General features: G+C 29.5%; 2 protein-coding genes across 3 annotated transcripts; both read left to right on the top strand.

Annotated features, from left to right (window-relative positions):
• The first annotated feature begins 365 nt into the window (after nucleotides 1-365).
• On the top strand, nucleotides 366-2,345 carry LOC120085039 (40S ribosomal protein S19-3-like). Its single transcript, XM_039040869.1, has 4 exons — nucleotides 366-549; nucleotides 1,478-1,568; nucleotides 1,661-1,844; nucleotides 2,025-2,345. The coding sequence occupies exons 1-4, from the start codon at nucleotides 466-468 to the stop codon at nucleotides 2,095-2,097; spliced, it is 432 nt and encodes a 143-aa protein (XP_038896797.1). The 5' UTR covers nucleotides 366-465; the 3' UTR covers nucleotides 2,098-2,345.
• Nucleotides 2,346-10,112: 7,767 nt separating this feature from the next.
• On the top strand, nucleotides 10,113-13,218 carry LOC120086955. Of its 2 annotated transcripts, none has more exons than XM_039043770.1 (5): nucleotides 10,113-10,291; nucleotides 10,408-10,509; nucleotides 10,629-10,821; nucleotides 11,983-12,072; nucleotides 12,948-13,218. In XM_039043770.1, the coding sequence occupies exons 1-5, from the start codon at nucleotides 10,211-10,213 to the stop codon at nucleotides 13,094-13,096; spliced, it is 615 nt and encodes a 204-aa protein (XP_038899698.1). In that variant the 5' UTR covers nucleotides 10,113-10,210; the 3' UTR covers nucleotides 13,097-13,218. The 2 variants fall into 2 exon arrangements, with proteins under 2 accessions (XP_038899698.1, XP_038899697.1); XM_039043769.1 differs by having other exon boundaries at nucleotides 10,623-10,821.
• Nucleotides 13,219-17,899: the final 4,681 nt, after the last annotated feature.

The following is a 17,899-nucleotide window of genomic DNA, read 5'->3' as shown; positions in this document are numbered from 1 at the left end:
CTTTTCCTTTATATGGACTTGAAAAATAAAACACACATTTATGGTTTTTATTTTTTAATATTTTTATTTAGGAACATATTTTTTGATGGTCATGTTAATTTAGTTGAGCTAAGCTCGCTTAGATATATAAAACATATAGTTTAGAGATTTATTATATATATATATTTAAAAGGTTGAGGTTTTTTTTACACAAAAAATTGAGTAGTTTGATACATTTAGAATAAGCTAGCGAATTATTTTTTTTTCAAAGAAAATATAGCGTCAAGGGGCAGTTACGGAAACTAAAAAATATGAAGAGGGTATAATAATAATATCACCAATCAAACAGGTTGAAAACGAGAAATTTCCGAATATAAATATAGGGCACTTATCACTTCTTCGAAAACCCTAGAGTTTGAGAAAGGCGGAAACCCTAGTTCAGCAATCGGAGCTTTTGCCGGCCTTTGCTCACTGAATTCAACAGTCATGGCCACTGCTAGGACCGTCAAGGACGTCTCTCCTCACGAGTTTGTAAAGGCTTATGCCGCTCATCTCAAGCGATCCGGAAAGGTATCCATTTTCTTTTCTCAATTCGCCTTTATCCCTTTTGTTTGGCTGAGACAAATTGATTTTCCATTCAAGGAAGAGTAATCTAGGATGTTGGTTTCGAAAACGGGGTGAATGCTAAATTTGAAGTTCCAATGTTTCCAGCTCTGTTGTGGAGTGTGCTCGATTCTGCATTGTTTCTCCCATTTATTTCTTTATTTTTGCATCTACTATAGTTAGTTTTTTTTTTAATCAAACAAGGAGTTTGCAAATTTTAGGCTGTAGACTTTTCGATTGATCTGGTACTGTTTTTTTTTTTGTTCGACCTTAATGGGCTATAAAGTTATCTGCTTGCGCTTTGAATATGCTTCATCTGTTGTTTAAGTTCGTGGGTTGGGTACAATTTATCATTTTGTTCTTGTTTTCTCTGCTCGATACGCTTCGTCTGAGAAATCATGATTTTTTTTAACTGAGTTTATACTTGCCATTAACTGTTTCTGGGATCTTGTACATTTTGTAGATATGTTTTCAGTCTTCTGGAAATTTTAGCCTTTCACAGAGCCCTTATGTTTCTGGGATTTAAATGGTCTTATTATTATTTTTTGGCCGTATGGAAGAATTTCTTGTAATTATCCATCGGTCGGGATTTGGGTATTCGCCCGCTACTGTAACATTTCATACTATCAATGAATGTTTCCTATTAAAGGAAAGGAACAATTTATAAGGCCTTTACTAATCTCCTTGGTTTGAATTAACTGATTTTTAATCTTGATTTTAGTAGACGTGTTCTTGGATTTTGATTTGTTATAAATTTCTACATTATATGCTCCTTGTTCACTATTAACTAATAAGTTTAACCTTGATTGTCTATAATATCTTTACTAGTAAATCAACTATGATCTATAACGTAGCTAATTTCAACTTATTTGTTCTGTTAATAATTGCTGAGCAGGTTGAACTTCCGCCATGGGCGGATATTGTCAAAACTGCCAGATTCAAAGAACTTGCTCCTTATGATGCAGATTGGTATTACGTGAGAGCTGGTTAGTTTCCCTTTTTCTTCTTTATTTTATTGCCTGCCATTTTGTGTGTTCTGTTTGTGGTTACTTATGATCGCTGTTTCAAACTTGTTTAGCATCCATGGCAAGGAAGATCTACTTGAGAGGAGGTCTTGGTGTTGGGGCATTCAAGCGGATTTATGGTGGAAGCAAGAGGAACGGAAGTCGTCCTCCACACTTCTGTGAAAGCAGTGGAGCCATTGCCCGTCACATTCTACAACAGTTGCAGGAGATGAACATTGTTGACGTTGACCCAAAGGGGTGAGTACAAGTTTCTTAAGTTTAGCTTATTTCCTCGAATTATGTCTGATTTTTCATTCTATTATGACCAATGGTATTCAACACAACCCCGTGTTTGCTTGTGTTCAATGCCGGATTCTAATCTTTTGTTACAACAATGTTATGTTGGTTGATTTGTTCTTCTGTCTGGATGGTTTGCAGTGGAAGGAGAATTACTTCAAGTGGTCGACGAGATCTTGATCAAGTTGCTGGCCGGATTGTTGTTGCCCCTTGATTGATCATTTACCTGTTTTGTTAATTAGAGACTTATGTTTTGGTGATGAGATACAATTTCTTAAGCGTTATTAAAATTTTGGATTTAGCTGTTGAAAGATTCTCCAGATGAAGATGGTTACTCTTGTTTTCTCACGGGTTTTGAATGGTCTAAAGTTCTCCTTTTGTTTTATATATTCTTTTTTCTGGGTTTTTAGGAAGAAGGATGTTTTCAATATTTTATCTACAATAACTTCGATGCTTGGCCTACATAATTTTTGCATTTAGAGATATTTTTATTCTTAATTTGTTAAGGTTTTGTTTCCCCTGCTGGCTGATATTGACTAATTTATGAACTCTGAAAATGTTCCTTGGGATAGTTGATTGTCAAATAATATTTACAGTAAACCTAAACTCTTACAAGTTCCCTCAATTGGTCAGGTTTTAATACATTCGTTTGAAGGTCAGGTTCTGATGTAAAAATATTTGGCTATTTGATTTTAAGTATTGCTTATATTCTTCACGTTTCAGAAAGGTAGAATTAATTTTTGTAAGTCTTTGTTTTCCCTTGTGCATTGAGGATGGGTTTACTTAAGATTCAAGTAGATGATATAAAGAAAGAATGGTTAAATTATAAAAATATTTTCAAAATATCGAGTTCTAATTTTGAAATTTGGGAAGTCGGTTTACTTTCCAAAGCAATCCTCTGTTAAATTTATGGATAGAACATAACCTATGCAAATGTCTTTTTGAAAAGGTTTATTTGAAATTTGAAAAGGTTCATTGAGTTCAAGTTTTAAAGGTTAAGATGTATCCTTTTAAATTTTAGGTATGATTGAAAGTATTTCTTATAATTTAATCTAGCAAGATTTGGGAAGTGAAACAGAGTAAAAGTTGTCAGTTATCTTGTATATAATGCACCTATAATGATTGTTTGCCTTAGATGAGAACTTGAATACAAGGGAATATCAACATAGGTAGTTACACTATTTATCTTTGATTAATGTTTATATATATATATGTGTGTGTTTATGTTTATACTTATGTGGCCATTAATGTTCAATTCTATATAGGTTATAGTCTTATATTTTAGAAGTTGTATCAATTTAGATCTTAAACTAAGTAAAAATTATTGGATCATTGAGAAAAGAAAGTTGGTGTATGCGTTGATGGAGCACATCAATCGTTTGTGCAATATTGTATCACGAAGTTTGGCGAAATGGGCTTTTAGATTGAGAATGTTTGAGAAGTGTGGTAAAATATACATTTTTATTTTTTTAATGTACAAATTTAATTCCTTACTTAAATCTTGTCCTCGACTTTTTTTTTTCTTCTTTTTTTTAATAGTCACTATTAAACTTTCATTTACAAATTCTGAAAGTATATATACCCACGTTACGAGTATTACTAACCAAAAAAAGATTTACACGTGATAAAAATTAACTTTATACTTTTAAAGTAATAAATAATTTATAGATTTACTAAATGTACATAGACTAGAGGGGAACTAAATTTAGTTACTTTGATGTAACCAACAAGCCAATGACTCCAGATCTTCTAATGATAAGTTAAATTAAGGGAAACAAGGTAGGAATGAGAATACATCTTTCATCCTTGCCATCGTTTAGCTTAAGGGACTTTCTCCTTACTTCATCCCCATTATGGCCAAGTCCTTACATCCTTATGTGCATAAAGATATAGACAATCGATCCAATTGATATATTTTAGTTTCTTTTTAAAGAAAAATAAGTATAAAAGCAAGCCTACTACCATCAATCCAAGTCTAAGCTTACTGACTTAGTATTGATTTATTATTTTCTTTTTTATGTTGCCTAATTTCTAAACCAACTACATGATTGATAAATTGTGTTAACTAGCAATAACATTTCATCCATTCATCTTTCCTTTCCATTTGCCTCGGAGAAATTCATAGCACAAGCATTCTATCGTTATGTTTATTTTGACAATTTTGAAGCCAATTAATCTCACTGTTTGAGGAGAAAAAAATACCTTCCACAAAAAAAAAAAAAAAAAAAAAAAAAAAAAAAAACTAAAAAAACTAAAAAAAAAACACAATGATTTATGTGAAAAACTCTCCGGCAAGAGAGAAATACCATGCTACCACCCACCATAACGCTTTTAATACCTAGTACAACTCACATTTTTTTTTTAAAAAAAAACTATAAGATAAGAAATATAAATAATATTTTTTACTACAAATTTTGAAAACATAGTCACATATTGTATTTTCTTACATGAAAAATATTGTTATTATTTGATAAAATTTGGTAAAAATTAACTTTGAGATAATAAATCAAAGATTTATTGATAGTATTGACATTAAAATTAGACAAATGAAAATACATAGACTAAAATTGAACAATTTTAGAAACAAATGATATTTTAACCATCCCTAGAGTTAGTACACCAAAGATTAAAATATTTTTAATGCGGACATACTCCTTTTGTAGCACTTTGCTCTTTTTGAATTTAAAATATATATATATATACACATATACACACACACATTGCGAAGAATATTAATAGTTCTATATCACTTTGCCTTTAAACCATTCTCATCTAACACAATAAAGTTAAATAGATGTTTTTCCCCTTATCCACTTAAACCAACTATTTAAACTCCAAACACATTTTTTTAAAAAAAACTTTTTTTTTGAGAAAATGGACAATCCTATTTGTTAAAAGGTTGACCTACTCCAATTTGTTTGGTTTGGTTTTATAATTGAACTGAAAGGCCAACTAACATAATATACCTCAACCCCAATTCTTATTTCTAACTCTTGTCCCCTCTTCAAGTACATTGTTTAATCAAATAAGACCTTCATCATTTCATAAAGTCAAACCAATTATATAATTCATCAAGTTTTCAAAATGTAAAGGCAAAAATGTCAACAAAAAAAAAAAAAAGGAAAAATATAATATCACTATATAAAGGTCATTGAAAGATATAAGAAAAAGTATCAATTTAAACCCTAAACAAATAATTATGTCAATTTAAACTCTAAACTTTGAGGGTTGTAACAATTTAAACCTTGAACTTTTGGAGTTGTATAATTTTAAACTCCAAATTAATAATTGTATCAATTTAAACCCTGAACTTTCATAAATGTATCAATTTAAATCTTGGACTTTCATAAATGTATCAATTTAAATATCGAACTTTCACAAGTGTAATCAAATAAAACATAATGGAGGGTTTAAGTTGACACTATTATGAAATTTTAGGATTTAAATTGATGCACTTATAATAGTTCAGAGTTTAAATTGATATCATTATTAATTTGAGATTTAAACTGATACAACCCCAAAGTTTGAGATTTAAATTAATACAATTATTAGTTTAGGGTGTAATTTGATACAACACCCAAAGTTCAGGAGTATAAATTGATATTTTCTTAAAGTTAAAAACATATGATATCTCAATTGAAGACATGTTATCATCCATTACTTTTGTAAAGTTGTATAAATTTAATTTTATCATCTAAAATGTGTAATTAAGATATTTTTTTCCCGTTAAAACAAAGGTAGCTCAACTCGCATATTGTATGGCTAAGCGACCGAGAGGTTTATAGTTTAAATCTATATATTTATTATACTAACAATATAGCACGACTAGATTCTATGAAAAATATAATGAGTCCATTGGTTTTTTTTTATAATTTATTTTTGTATTTTTAACATTTTAATTAAAAAAATCCAAATCCACTCTACTATTTTATTTAGATTCGTGATCAATCCTCTATTCTAATCTAGGTAACCCATAACTAGAACAAGTTGCCACGTGTTATTTGATACCAAAAATACATATTAGCTGACCAGAAAATGGGTTCAACACTTAGTTTTATTATAATTTAAAATACCTCAAGGTTCAATTAAGGATGAAGATTCAAACTCTCAATCTATAAATTATGCAACATTAATTTTTGGTTTGGAATCTTTTTTTTTTAATGTTAGTTAATATAATTTTCAAAAATTGACATTACTTAATTTAATTTTTGCAAAAAGATTCGTGGTATTCTTTTTTTAAAAAATGAATTCATTAATCATTTATTGACTTTAAATAACATCCTTGTAATAAAATGATTATATATCTTAGACTTATTGATTAAATTAGATGAATTATATGCTCAAAATTTTATTTTATTATTTCTAAACAAAATTAATTTTCTTATTGTGATTTTTATGATACTTCTATTAATTTTTTTGTTTTTTTTTAAAAAAATGTATTTTATGTCCGTTACACTTACATTTATGGCCAAATGAAAAGAGAGATGTTTTTGGTTAAGAATGGGTTGGGTTGGTGAGAATAAAGAGGCTTCTAATTAATTTTAAATAAATATAATTGAAAAAATAAAGAAAATGGGATTAGGAAAAATAAATAGGAAAACATTTGGAGGTGAAATAAAAGGATTAATAATTATTGTGGAGTAGCAACATGGCTTTAGTTGCAGAAAAAGTGCAACAACCAAAGTGAAGGCCAAGGGCTAGCCTTAAAAAATAAAAAAGAAAAAAAAAAGTTTGTTAGCCCAACCCAACTCCTTCTACTTACTTTTTCACCAAATTCCAATTTTGCCCTTTCCTAGTTTCTTATGGTGTGAGTTCACATTTTCAATTTGGTTATTATAATGTGTTAAATGGCCAAATTCAAATGTATCTTCCCTAGTTAAGGTGCCAACATGCACATAATAAAGTTTAATGATGTATACTTCTTCCATTGAAGTTGGAAGTTTAAATTTTCATGGTTCAGGTTTATTATATTAAAAAAAAAACCACTGAAGTATTATATTTTTCGATTTAAAAGTGAAATCCAACAATATTTTCATTAGAATTCTATAAATACAACGATTACATGATTAAGTTATTATTTTTGTTTAATTTTATACAAAATTTGAGCAAGTAAATGAAGTTGATGGACCTTCTACAACATCAAATTATACAATTTGGTGTGATTGTAATTTACAAATAGCACCCTCCGAATTAGTCCATGGCAAGTCTAAGTTGTGAAATCATACCATATATTTTAAATTAATATAGTCAACAATACACGTCATGAGTCTAATTTATTTGCCAATAAGACCTTAATTTAACGGACACCTATATGCGTTGAGAATCAACAGGTCTATAGTTCAAATTTTCCTACCCCAAATTTGTACTAGAAAAAAAAAATTTAATTAACGACATTGATCTATTAAATACAAAATTAAGAAATAGACTTAATTGACTAAAAATTAAAGGATTAAATAAATAATATTATAAAATAAATGGATGATCAAATTTATAATTTAGTCATCATTTTATTTGTGTTTATTTGGGCGTTTTGTCTCTAAACAAAGTTTTTAATTTGTGTCTATTGATTTTAAAATTTTCAATATTATATTTAATAGATCTCTAGTTCATTAGACAATTTTGTAAATTCATGATCCTATTAGACATCAAATTAAAAACTAAGGATCCTACTAAACAAAAAAAAAAGAAGAAGAAGAAGAAGAAGAAGGAAGGGCAACCAATTTAAAAAATATATAATATGTCAAAACTTTTTTTTTTAAATTATTATTATCATTAGTTGAATAATCATAAGGGGGAGAATGAACCATCAACCTTTAAAATGATAAGTTTATTATAATAGTCAATTTGAGCCAAATCAATACGTAAGTCTTAAAATTACACAATGAGCTAAATAAATATTAGGCTAATTATAAAAAATGCCCTTGAACTTTGTATGTTGGGTAAAAAAAAACCTTCAAACTTTCCAAAGTTTCAAAAATTCTCTTAAACTTTCGAAAACAGTTAAAAAATACCCTTACCGTTAGTGTTAAATTGAAACTTTTAAAGTTTTATTTAAAAAATATCATTAAACTTTCAAAAATTTGAAAAAGAATCTTATACTTAAAAAAAAAAAGGTTAAAAAATGCTCTTATTGTTAATATATGAACAGAGATCGTTATTACCTTGCTGCAAAAATAACTCTATTTAAAAAAAAAAAGTTTAAAAATGTTCCTATGATTACGGGATAAATTTATTTGACGTTTTCTTAAGTTTGAAAAAAACCAATTTTAAAACAAATTATATACATATCCTTCTTTTATATAGATATACTCTCATTTTTCTCATTTCCTTTCAATTTTTATACCAAATTTTTCAGTAACAAAAAAGAAAAAAAAGAAAAAGAAAAAAGAAAAAAGAAAAAAGAAACCAAAATTTAGAGTTAAAATATAAAATCTCACAAAATTCCAAAATCAAATCTCCGTTAAAATATACCAAACGATAAATAGTCAAATAAAAAAAATGTATTTGGCTATTAACACACATCAACTACTAACATACAACTTTGTTAAAACATTTACATCATAATATCCCCTGGGTGCTTTTTATTCTATCTATTCTGATTATAGTTTGCCATATGCCTTAACTAAAGTGTAGAAATTTATTTATTTAATTTTAGATAAAAAAAAATGTGAAACCGCACAAAAAAGCAAGAAAAAAAGTATTGAATAAGAGAATGGAGAAAAAAGAGGGAAAATAGAGAAGTAAGACGATATTAACAATTTTTGTTCATATATACAATAAAGGTATTTTTTATTTTTATTTTTTTAAAAAAGTTAAAGGTATTTTCGAAACTTTTTAAAGTTTAGGGATGTTTTTGACACAAAACACTAACCACTAACGGTTTTCATCCAAAACTAATGGTAAGAGTGTTTTTTTAGCTCTTTTTGTAGGTTTAAGGATATTTTTGAATTTTTTGAAAATTTAAGGGTGTTTTTGACACAAACTATAAAGTTTAGATATTTTTGTATAATTTAACCTAAATATTAATGACTCGAACTTTAGGGGTAAATTTATAATTTAACACGCCAACGTATTGAAACGTTTAGCACAAATTAAGGGAATTCCAATCAATGTTAAACCACCAAAATTATTCTCTTCTTTCGTAAATCAAAACGACGACGTATGTATGGCTGTACAGAAGAAAAAAGTAACGGGTTGGTTTGGAAGCGCGTGAATTAAAATATGAAATTTTAACTTTTTGGATCCTCTATTTATTAATTTTAATTTTTATTAATAAAAAGTGTAATAATACTATTTTAATATTGATATTAAAATTTCGCTTGACAAGAGATGGATAATTTTTTTCATTAGGAAAATCAATCAAATATAAACAAGTAAACAATAAAATGTTAGTAATATAAATATAATTGATATAAATATAATAGTAGATAATGAACATGTTAGCTAGTTTAAACATCATATATTGTTTATCTACTATTTTTTTCAAAATTATATTTGTTATAAAAATATTAGTTGACATCCATATTTTCATCTATATTCTCATAAAATTGTGACATTTTTGTCGAGGTCAACATTTTAAACTTTGATTTTAGTTTCTAAATTTTGAAACTTCAACTTTTGTTATTGTATTTTTGAATATTTGATTTTAGTTTCGTTACCTACCAATAAAATGGTTTATGCTAGTTTATTGTTTACTTTTTTTTTTTTTTTTTTAAAAGGACATTATTTTTTTTAAAGCAAAGCAAAAATATACCATTACAACCTAGTCTCATCATACAAAAATAATAGAGAGAATGCCATTTGAAAAATATATCTTTTCAAATAAGAGATCAATCAAAATAGTATGTCAAAACATCAAAAGCGTAAACCTAAAATCCAATTTTTTTTTTTTATTATCTATTAGCATTATCACTATAAATTTTAGAAACATATTCTTCTATTTTATTGCACAAAATTTAAATAAAAATTAATTTTGAGAGATTAAAATTTGAAGAGAAAAAATCAACTCAGATTACATTATTTTTTTATAGCTCATCAAATTGTCATGTGACAAAATTTTGGATACCTTTTTAAATATTTTTTTCCAAAATTAAGGAGATGGATGAAAATGAGTTTAAAAAACATGGAGATAAAAAGTATTTTATTTAGTTATTTATAATTTTTTAATCCTCCAATCTCCCTCTTCCTTCTCCGCGTAGCTATATATTTAGTTAAGTTACAGGTAAGACATTGGAGCTCAACTCTTTCTCTCATCAATTCTCCGATATCTAGAGAGAGGAACAAAAACTGAAAACCAAAATCTCTCTCTCTTTCTCTGTTTCACTTCCATGGCTGCCGACGAACTTCGCGTAGAAGAAGCAATGCCATGGCTTCCTACTCAAGTTCTTGATGAAGCTTGCGATATCAAGGTTCTCTTAATTCCTCTCCTTTTTTTTTCCCCCTGTTGGTTTCTCAGGAAACGAAAATCTTCCGAGAAAATTAGCCTTACATTCCGTCTTGATTTTTTCTTTTTGATGATCATCAGGTGTATATGAAGCAACACCACCACCACATACAACAACCTTACTTCCTCCATCGGCGCCACGATCGTCCTCTGTTATCACCGTCCGATTTCTCTCTTTCACCGGTACGGTATTATTAGCACTTTTGATTGCGATTTTAGTTTCTTTCATTTTCTCAAACCCTAGGTTTACGATTGCAATTTTCGATTACGTTTCTGATTCGGTGAAATTGAATTAGAATCAGAAATCGAAGTACAATAATGTCTGTTCTCGGCCGCACCAGAGACAAAAACCAGCGGCTGCGGAGGCGAATTGGACGGCTGGAGGACATGGAATGCAAGCGATTTTTCTCGATTCCGGCCGGCAATTAGGCGGTACCGGCGTTTTTCTTCCTCGAGGAACAGGCGGCACCAGTTACCAACCAAATAAGAAGCCAGGTATTATTCCGATTCCGATTCATCTTTAATTATTCAATAATTTCTTTTGTCCATTGAGAGTTAAAAAAAAAATAAAAAATAAAAAATAAAAAATAAAAATGAAGAAACAGGGGAAGAACTCTGTATTCGTGCGTACCTATTTCCATAGGACATGAAGAAGAAGAAACAGAGAGAGAGAAGAATTTGGCTCTTGATTGCTAATTATACTTATAATTAATTAAAATAGAATATATATTTTTAAAAAACAAAAACAGAATATATGTACTCTCTCTCTCAACTATATACATGTCATCACAATTAAATAAAAATCGACCAATTGAAAATATAATATATATTCTTTGAATGTTATCTTATTGCATTAAATCCAACCCCAAATTCGCCATTGTTCTGTTACTATATAATAAATGAGGACTTATACTAAAAATATTAAACGAAGAATATTGTCATACTATATTTGTATCTGTTAAAAATAAAATAAATAGCAACAATTGCCACATATATATGATTTTTGTATTCAGTATATGTCAACAAACTCCTACCATATAAGCACATATTCCTATATTTGATAGATTTAGAATATGTTTAGAAAGTCATTTTTTTTTTTTAATAAAAGAAAGTCACTTTTTTTTTTTTTTTTTTTTTTTTTTTTTGTATATAATAACAACCCATCCGATTAGCTGTTCAATAAAAAATTATCATTTTTTAATTATTTTTGGAAAAAGAAATTTTGGATTGAGGGTGTACTTTTACGTTTGACATGACATTGATTTTAGGCATGGTTATCAGAACAATAAAGGATAAACAAATTTTTCTTTAATTTAAAGATATTATTTAAGCAACTTTTTATTTACTAATACACATTTTTAATTAAAACTTGTTTAGATAGATATCTGATAAAAGTTTTCTTTTATTATTATTTTTTTAAATGTACATAAATGACGTATTCTACAAAAAAAATAACAAAAATGGTAATGTTTTTCTTAAATTACAATATGCATGTTGCTTCACAAAAAAAATAAAAAATAAAAAATAAAAAAATGCATGCATGTGAAACAAGGTTAATCCATACTTTTTGAATTGAAAATGATAATAATTAAAAATAATAATAATTCATACTTGGGATTCCTATTTTTAGACTTTAAATTGTGAAATTATATGCAGCTTGCTCCATGGTGCTTGTTCCTGCTCGTGTTGTTCAAGCTCTTAATCTCGATGTTCAAGCATTAGGATTGCAAATTTCCTCCCGCAAAGGTATGGTAATACATTATTTATCTTATCATTTTAATACGATTAAAATATCATTTCAATCTTGTATTTCCGAGTTTGTTCAATTTTAGTCATTCTCTTGAAATCCATTTTTATTAAAATTGACTAAATAATAATAATAATTTTATATGAATATGTTTTCAAAATTTATAGTGGAAATGTTAATAGATAACAAAAACTTTTTGAAAAAAATAACACTAAACCTAGCAGTAGGGAGTAAATTTAATATTTATTAAAAATTCGGGACTTAAATTAGACACTTAAATACAATGATTAAAATGATATTTTTACTTTTTATATATGAAATATTTTTTATTCTAAAATTTTTAGGGGAGGTAATATTGTAATCTTTTAAATAATCTATAAATGAAAGGGAAAACTTATATGTATATATATTATGAAACAAATTAAGGGGTAATTGCATTTTCCTTTTACTTTTTTATTTGCTAGCCCACCTCTCCTAACACGTAGAACAGATCATTTAAACTATGCATGATATCCAAATCCAATTTCAATGGTTCATTGAGTCTGATTTTTTTCTAAATATACTTTTAGGATCAAATTGAAAAACTTTTAAATATAAAAAAAAGAAAAGAAAAATAGTGGGCCAATTTTTTATTTGTGATGTTATAAAACAAAATTGTTAAAGATTATTGTGGATTTGTGAAATTGTAATATAAATTTATAGTTATAAGTTGTGAAAAAGTCAACTTATAGAAAGGAAATTAAACCATTGAAATGAAATTATAATTTGTCAAGATTTTAATGATTTGCTGAGGGATTTTTTAATTTTTTTTAAAAAAATAATGCAAAGTTTTTATTGACAAAAAATACTATTCGTCATGACTTATATACTGCAGAACCCAAAAGCAACCAAAAGGGTAGAGAATGCAACTCAATAGTGAAAAACAAGAAGGGCAAAGATGTAACATCCACAAATTGCTCCATGTCCCAAAATCAAACCAATTCATCCCAAGAGATATTCCTTCCTAAAGAATGGACCTATTAATGTCCAAATTATTCATATTTTACAATGTATGAAAACTTCATAATGCAAGCTAGGGGCTAGCTCTTTATATGCTTTCATCCTAATGTACATTTTAATAATACATGTTCATTTTTATCGGCAAATCAAATATAATTTCTATCACTTCTATTGTCGCTACAAGAAAGTTGACCATTTTTGAAGGTCACAATCTTCAAAAAAGAAATATTTTAGACCTTCAACAATAATCGTTGAAAAGTCTCCAAATAAATCTTTCGAAAAAACTTTTTAAAAGATGTACTAATCTTAGAAAATTATTATTTTTCAAATTTTTTTTATCATGAAAATATATTTTTATTCAAAGGTTAATAATTGTGGAATTATTATAAATTTCCTAATTTTGAGTATTTACTGAAACTTTTTGCACTTGTTAATTATCTAATAAGTTATTGTATTGAAGGCCCATGGCTCCTTGTCAAACTACCCCGGAAGCGATAACAAAATTAATGAACAATTGAGAACAAACAATAACATATAAGATATACCTCATTGTCTCTTCTACTTTCCCAATGAACTCTCAATATGTCTCCTCTACTTTCACTATGAACTCTAAGAAAATTATTCTTACACTTCTTTCAATCTGATTGAGAAAAACAATACGAGCTGAACTCCCGTATGAAACTAATAAGTTGATGAATGGCTAAATTGAAACCAAACTCAAAATTTAAGGGGAATGTATTGATAAATCTATGAAAATTTAGAGTCTAAATTGATACAATTACTATTCATGATTTTAATTGATATGATCTCCAATATTTAGTATATAAATTAATATTTGCCTTTTTTTAATCAATAGATTAAAGATTTAAATCCCTATTATTCAGGAGTGGACGACATAGGTAATTTATATTAGTTTTTTTTTTTTTTTTTTAAATTTTTTTATGATGTGAATTTCTTTTTCTTTCCTTCTCATTTTCCTCCTTTATCTTGATAGCATCTTAAAAATGTTATCTTTCTTAGTTTAATTCGGGCTCGTTCATGAAATTTTATGCGGCGTTATCCATTTTGTAGGTCTTGAGCAACTATGAGGTAGAATGGATGTTTAGAGCCGAAACGGGACTTAAACAAACCAAGTTAGAGCTCCGTAGCCTCAATCGTGGAAAAGAGTGCAAAATTACCAAAATGCCTCTATAGAGCGTTGCTACCCTCCATGCGAGCATAACACACGCTGTAAGGCAATAGTATCAGTATTGCTTGTAGCATTGCGGCGCTGTAGACTCGAGAGCCCCATTTCTGAGAGTGTTGCAACGCTGTATCTAGTGTTGCGGCGCTATGAACTCCAACGAAGTATTCGCGCATGCCTAGTGAAGGGCAATGTTTCTATGCTTGTATTAGCATTGCAACGCTACGACGTAAATTTCTTTAAAATTGACCTAGCCTCTCACTAAAAAAAAGGACGATTTGAGATAAAAATTTCCACACTTTTATGAGATTTTCTCCATATCTCTTCTTCCCCACTCAATTGAGACCTTGGTGGATTGTTATTTGGTTAGTTCAAGCCGAAGGATCTCATTGAAGGGAAACCTTGAGCGGAAGTGGGATTGTCTCAAATCCCATTTTTACACAAAACTAAATTTTATAGAAAAGAAATACGGTTTATGCGTTTATAAAATTACAACATGCTCATTAACAAAAAAAACTTAGGGTTTTAGAATACCTTACCTTTGAAGACTAATCTTCAATTGAACACTCTGAAACTGGAATTGGGAACTACCATGAGGGAGTCCTTGGTATTCTTAGGCTAAGAACCCAAGACGTGTGTCTCTTATATCTTATTAATTTGGTTGAATGTGTTTGAAATAATTTGACAAATTTATCAAGTACGTGTAATTCACAGTTTAGGTTTACACCTAATCCGTAATTGTTAGGTTCTTAGACCGTCAAGTAACAGAAGTTAAGTTGGAGTTGCGTATTGATTTGACTTTTTCAATCAAATAGCATTTGTCTAACTTAGGAGAAATTTGCATCGAATGCCTAATTAAGTTGTTCCTAATTATTTTATTCAGTTTAGCAATTGCTCTAGATCTTAACTGATGGAACATGAGACATATGCAGTGGAAAAAGGACCTAATTACACTCTAACTGCTTTTAATTAAAAGGAAATTAGCATCCAATTGAAGGAAAAACAGTAAATACAAGGGATGGAAACAATTTTTGTAGCTCCCGAAAAATGCTTTTCCTCGCTGAATCTCGGCTTGAACTCTTTCGGATCACCACTAAAGTTGACCTACTATCTTTTGGACTCAGAACCGGGTTGTGGGACCCAAACCGAGAGAGAGAAAAGGGATGGAAAATAAGAATGAATTTGAGTTTGAGTTTTTTATTTTTTATTTTACCAGCCCAATTTTGAAAACAGTTTTGGAAAAATGGCCAAAAAGTCTTTCATCCATAATTGAAAGCCCATTTTATAGAAAAAACTATGCAACATTTGCATGAAACAAATTCATAAAAACCCAACACCTAGAATCTACTATCTAAGTGGGCTTAATGTCTCCACTATAAGCCAACACCTAGCCCACTATTTTGTTAGTAGAATTATCTAATAAAAATTTGGATTTTCTCACTAACTTTAGTCAAAGGGCAAAATAGTCATTTGGTCAAAGTAAAACTTTGACCAAAAAGTCAACATTTTGACTTTTTATGATTTTTTTTGTGTTGACTAATTTTGACCTCCCGAGCATAGATCCACATTCATTTTCTCGAAATTCAAATCACATTTGAATATAAGGTTGGTCAAAGTTTGACTTTTCAAAGTCAAAAGTCAATTCTTTGACTTTTTACATCTTTGATCATTTCCATTATTTTCGAGCTTCCGAATATGAACGTATTCATATTCTTGATATTTAAATCACATTTAAATATTAAAGCTGTATCTCTAAACTGAAAACCCGACCACTATATCACATATTCTTGTCGGTTTCTCTCACTTCACCTAATTCAAACAATTTGAATTATTCTATCATACTATTCTAAGTTTATTCCATATGAGCTAGTAAGGTAACCTAATGGACCTATAGATCATGGGCTCCAACGATTCGAGATTAGCTGGCTAAACTCTTTAGACAGAGCTAATCAACATTCATTAACTCACGAGTCATTCCACTATAGTCCCGTAGTTGCACTCCCCTCACTATAGATATATTTATGTCCATTTGATATAACCATGATTAGTAAGCTAATCCTTCACAGGTTGTTCATAATCTCGGCTGGGTCATAAGAACCGTTTTATCCCCAAGACTATATCTTATTTCTTAAGTTCTACTGACCCTCTAATGAACAATTGGTTTAAGGTCCAACCTATAAACCGAATCCCTCTCGGGCCAAGGAGAGGGTGAGGCCCCTTGTTCAAGACCTGGATTCAGTACTAAAGGGAACAACCTATCTATTATCCCTATAACGGGTAGGAGTGAATTCCGTCTTGTACCCTATGTTCCCAGCTATCCACCCGATCTTACCCCTGAAATGGGAGGCTTATTGAGCCAGCGATGATGAGCTGCCCTCACCTATACAGATCTAAGAATAATTCCGAGTGAACATGAGTTCGTAGTTAACTCAGGATTAAGATTAAGTTACCTAGGTCATCAATTAACGAAATAGACAGTTTTATACATAAAACGACATTTAGAACGTAAAAAGTGACTATTTCATGGTTCAGTCTTATGCAAACTCATTGCATAGGATGCCCCCACTCACATATCTCTATATGAATGATTCAGGATCACATCGTTTGTACTAACTACAAAGTGGGCCTCATCCATAGTGTCCCCAGAATAAGGCGCCCAACCTTATTCATATGCTATAGACCATTTTAGCTATATATTTGAACTTGATCCACATTTATGTCACTACATAAAGTTCAAACTACATTAAATAGCCTCAGGACCTTAGTTTATTAGATTCTAGATTACAATTTCAATAACATTTTTATCGAAAAACAAAACAGAATATGTTTATTAATTTACAAACTACGAGTTTTAGGACATAAAATCCAACAAACTTCCACTTGGACTAAAACTCCTAGTAGAGTATCACAATGTTGAATTTAAGTGAGAAGCAGATGAGTACAATAAACATATGAATACAATAAACTAGGGCATATACCCAAAAGTTCTCCCACTTATCCTAGTTTACAAACTTTGTAGACCTAAACTCTGTAGGTGACCTTCAAACACTTTAGCCGTGGGCCTTTGTAAAAGGATCAACAATGTTTTGCTCAGAAGATATCTGGGTTACTACAACGTCTCCAAGATGTACAATCTTCTGGATTAGATGGTATTTGCGCTCAATATGCTTGCCGCGCTTGTGGCTTTTTGGTTATCTTGGGTGATAGGCAGATGCATATTTGGATCGACTTCCAAATCTGTCAAGAATTTCCTCAACCATACTGCTTCCTTTTCTGCTTCACATGCAGCTACGTATTTAGTTTCCATTATGGAGTCCACAATACAGTTTTACTTCACACTTCTCCACACTACTGCTCCTTCATTCAAAATGACCACTGATCCCGATGTAGATTTTCTTGCATCTTTATCGGTTTGAAAATCAGAGTCAGTGTATCCAGTAGGGATCAAATCCTTAGTGCCATACACGAGCATGTAGTTCCTCGTTCTCCTAAGATACTTGAGGATATTCTTAACGGCAGTCCAATGATTATATCCAGGATTGGACTAATACCTACTGACTATCCCTACTGTATATGTCAGATTTAGTATATAACATTGCATACATCAGGCTCCCTACTGCGGAAGCATAGGGAATGCATCTTAT

This window comes from Benincasa hispida, chromosome 9, assembly GCF_009727055.1.
Source record: "Benincasa hispida cultivar B227 chromosome 9, ASM972705v1, whole genome shotgun sequence".
Classification (NCBI taxonomy): domain Eukaryota; kingdom Viridiplantae; phylum Streptophyta; class Magnoliopsida; order Cucurbitales; family Cucurbitaceae; genus Benincasa; species Benincasa hispida.
This window is presented reverse-complemented; position numbering and strand designations above follow the sequence as displayed.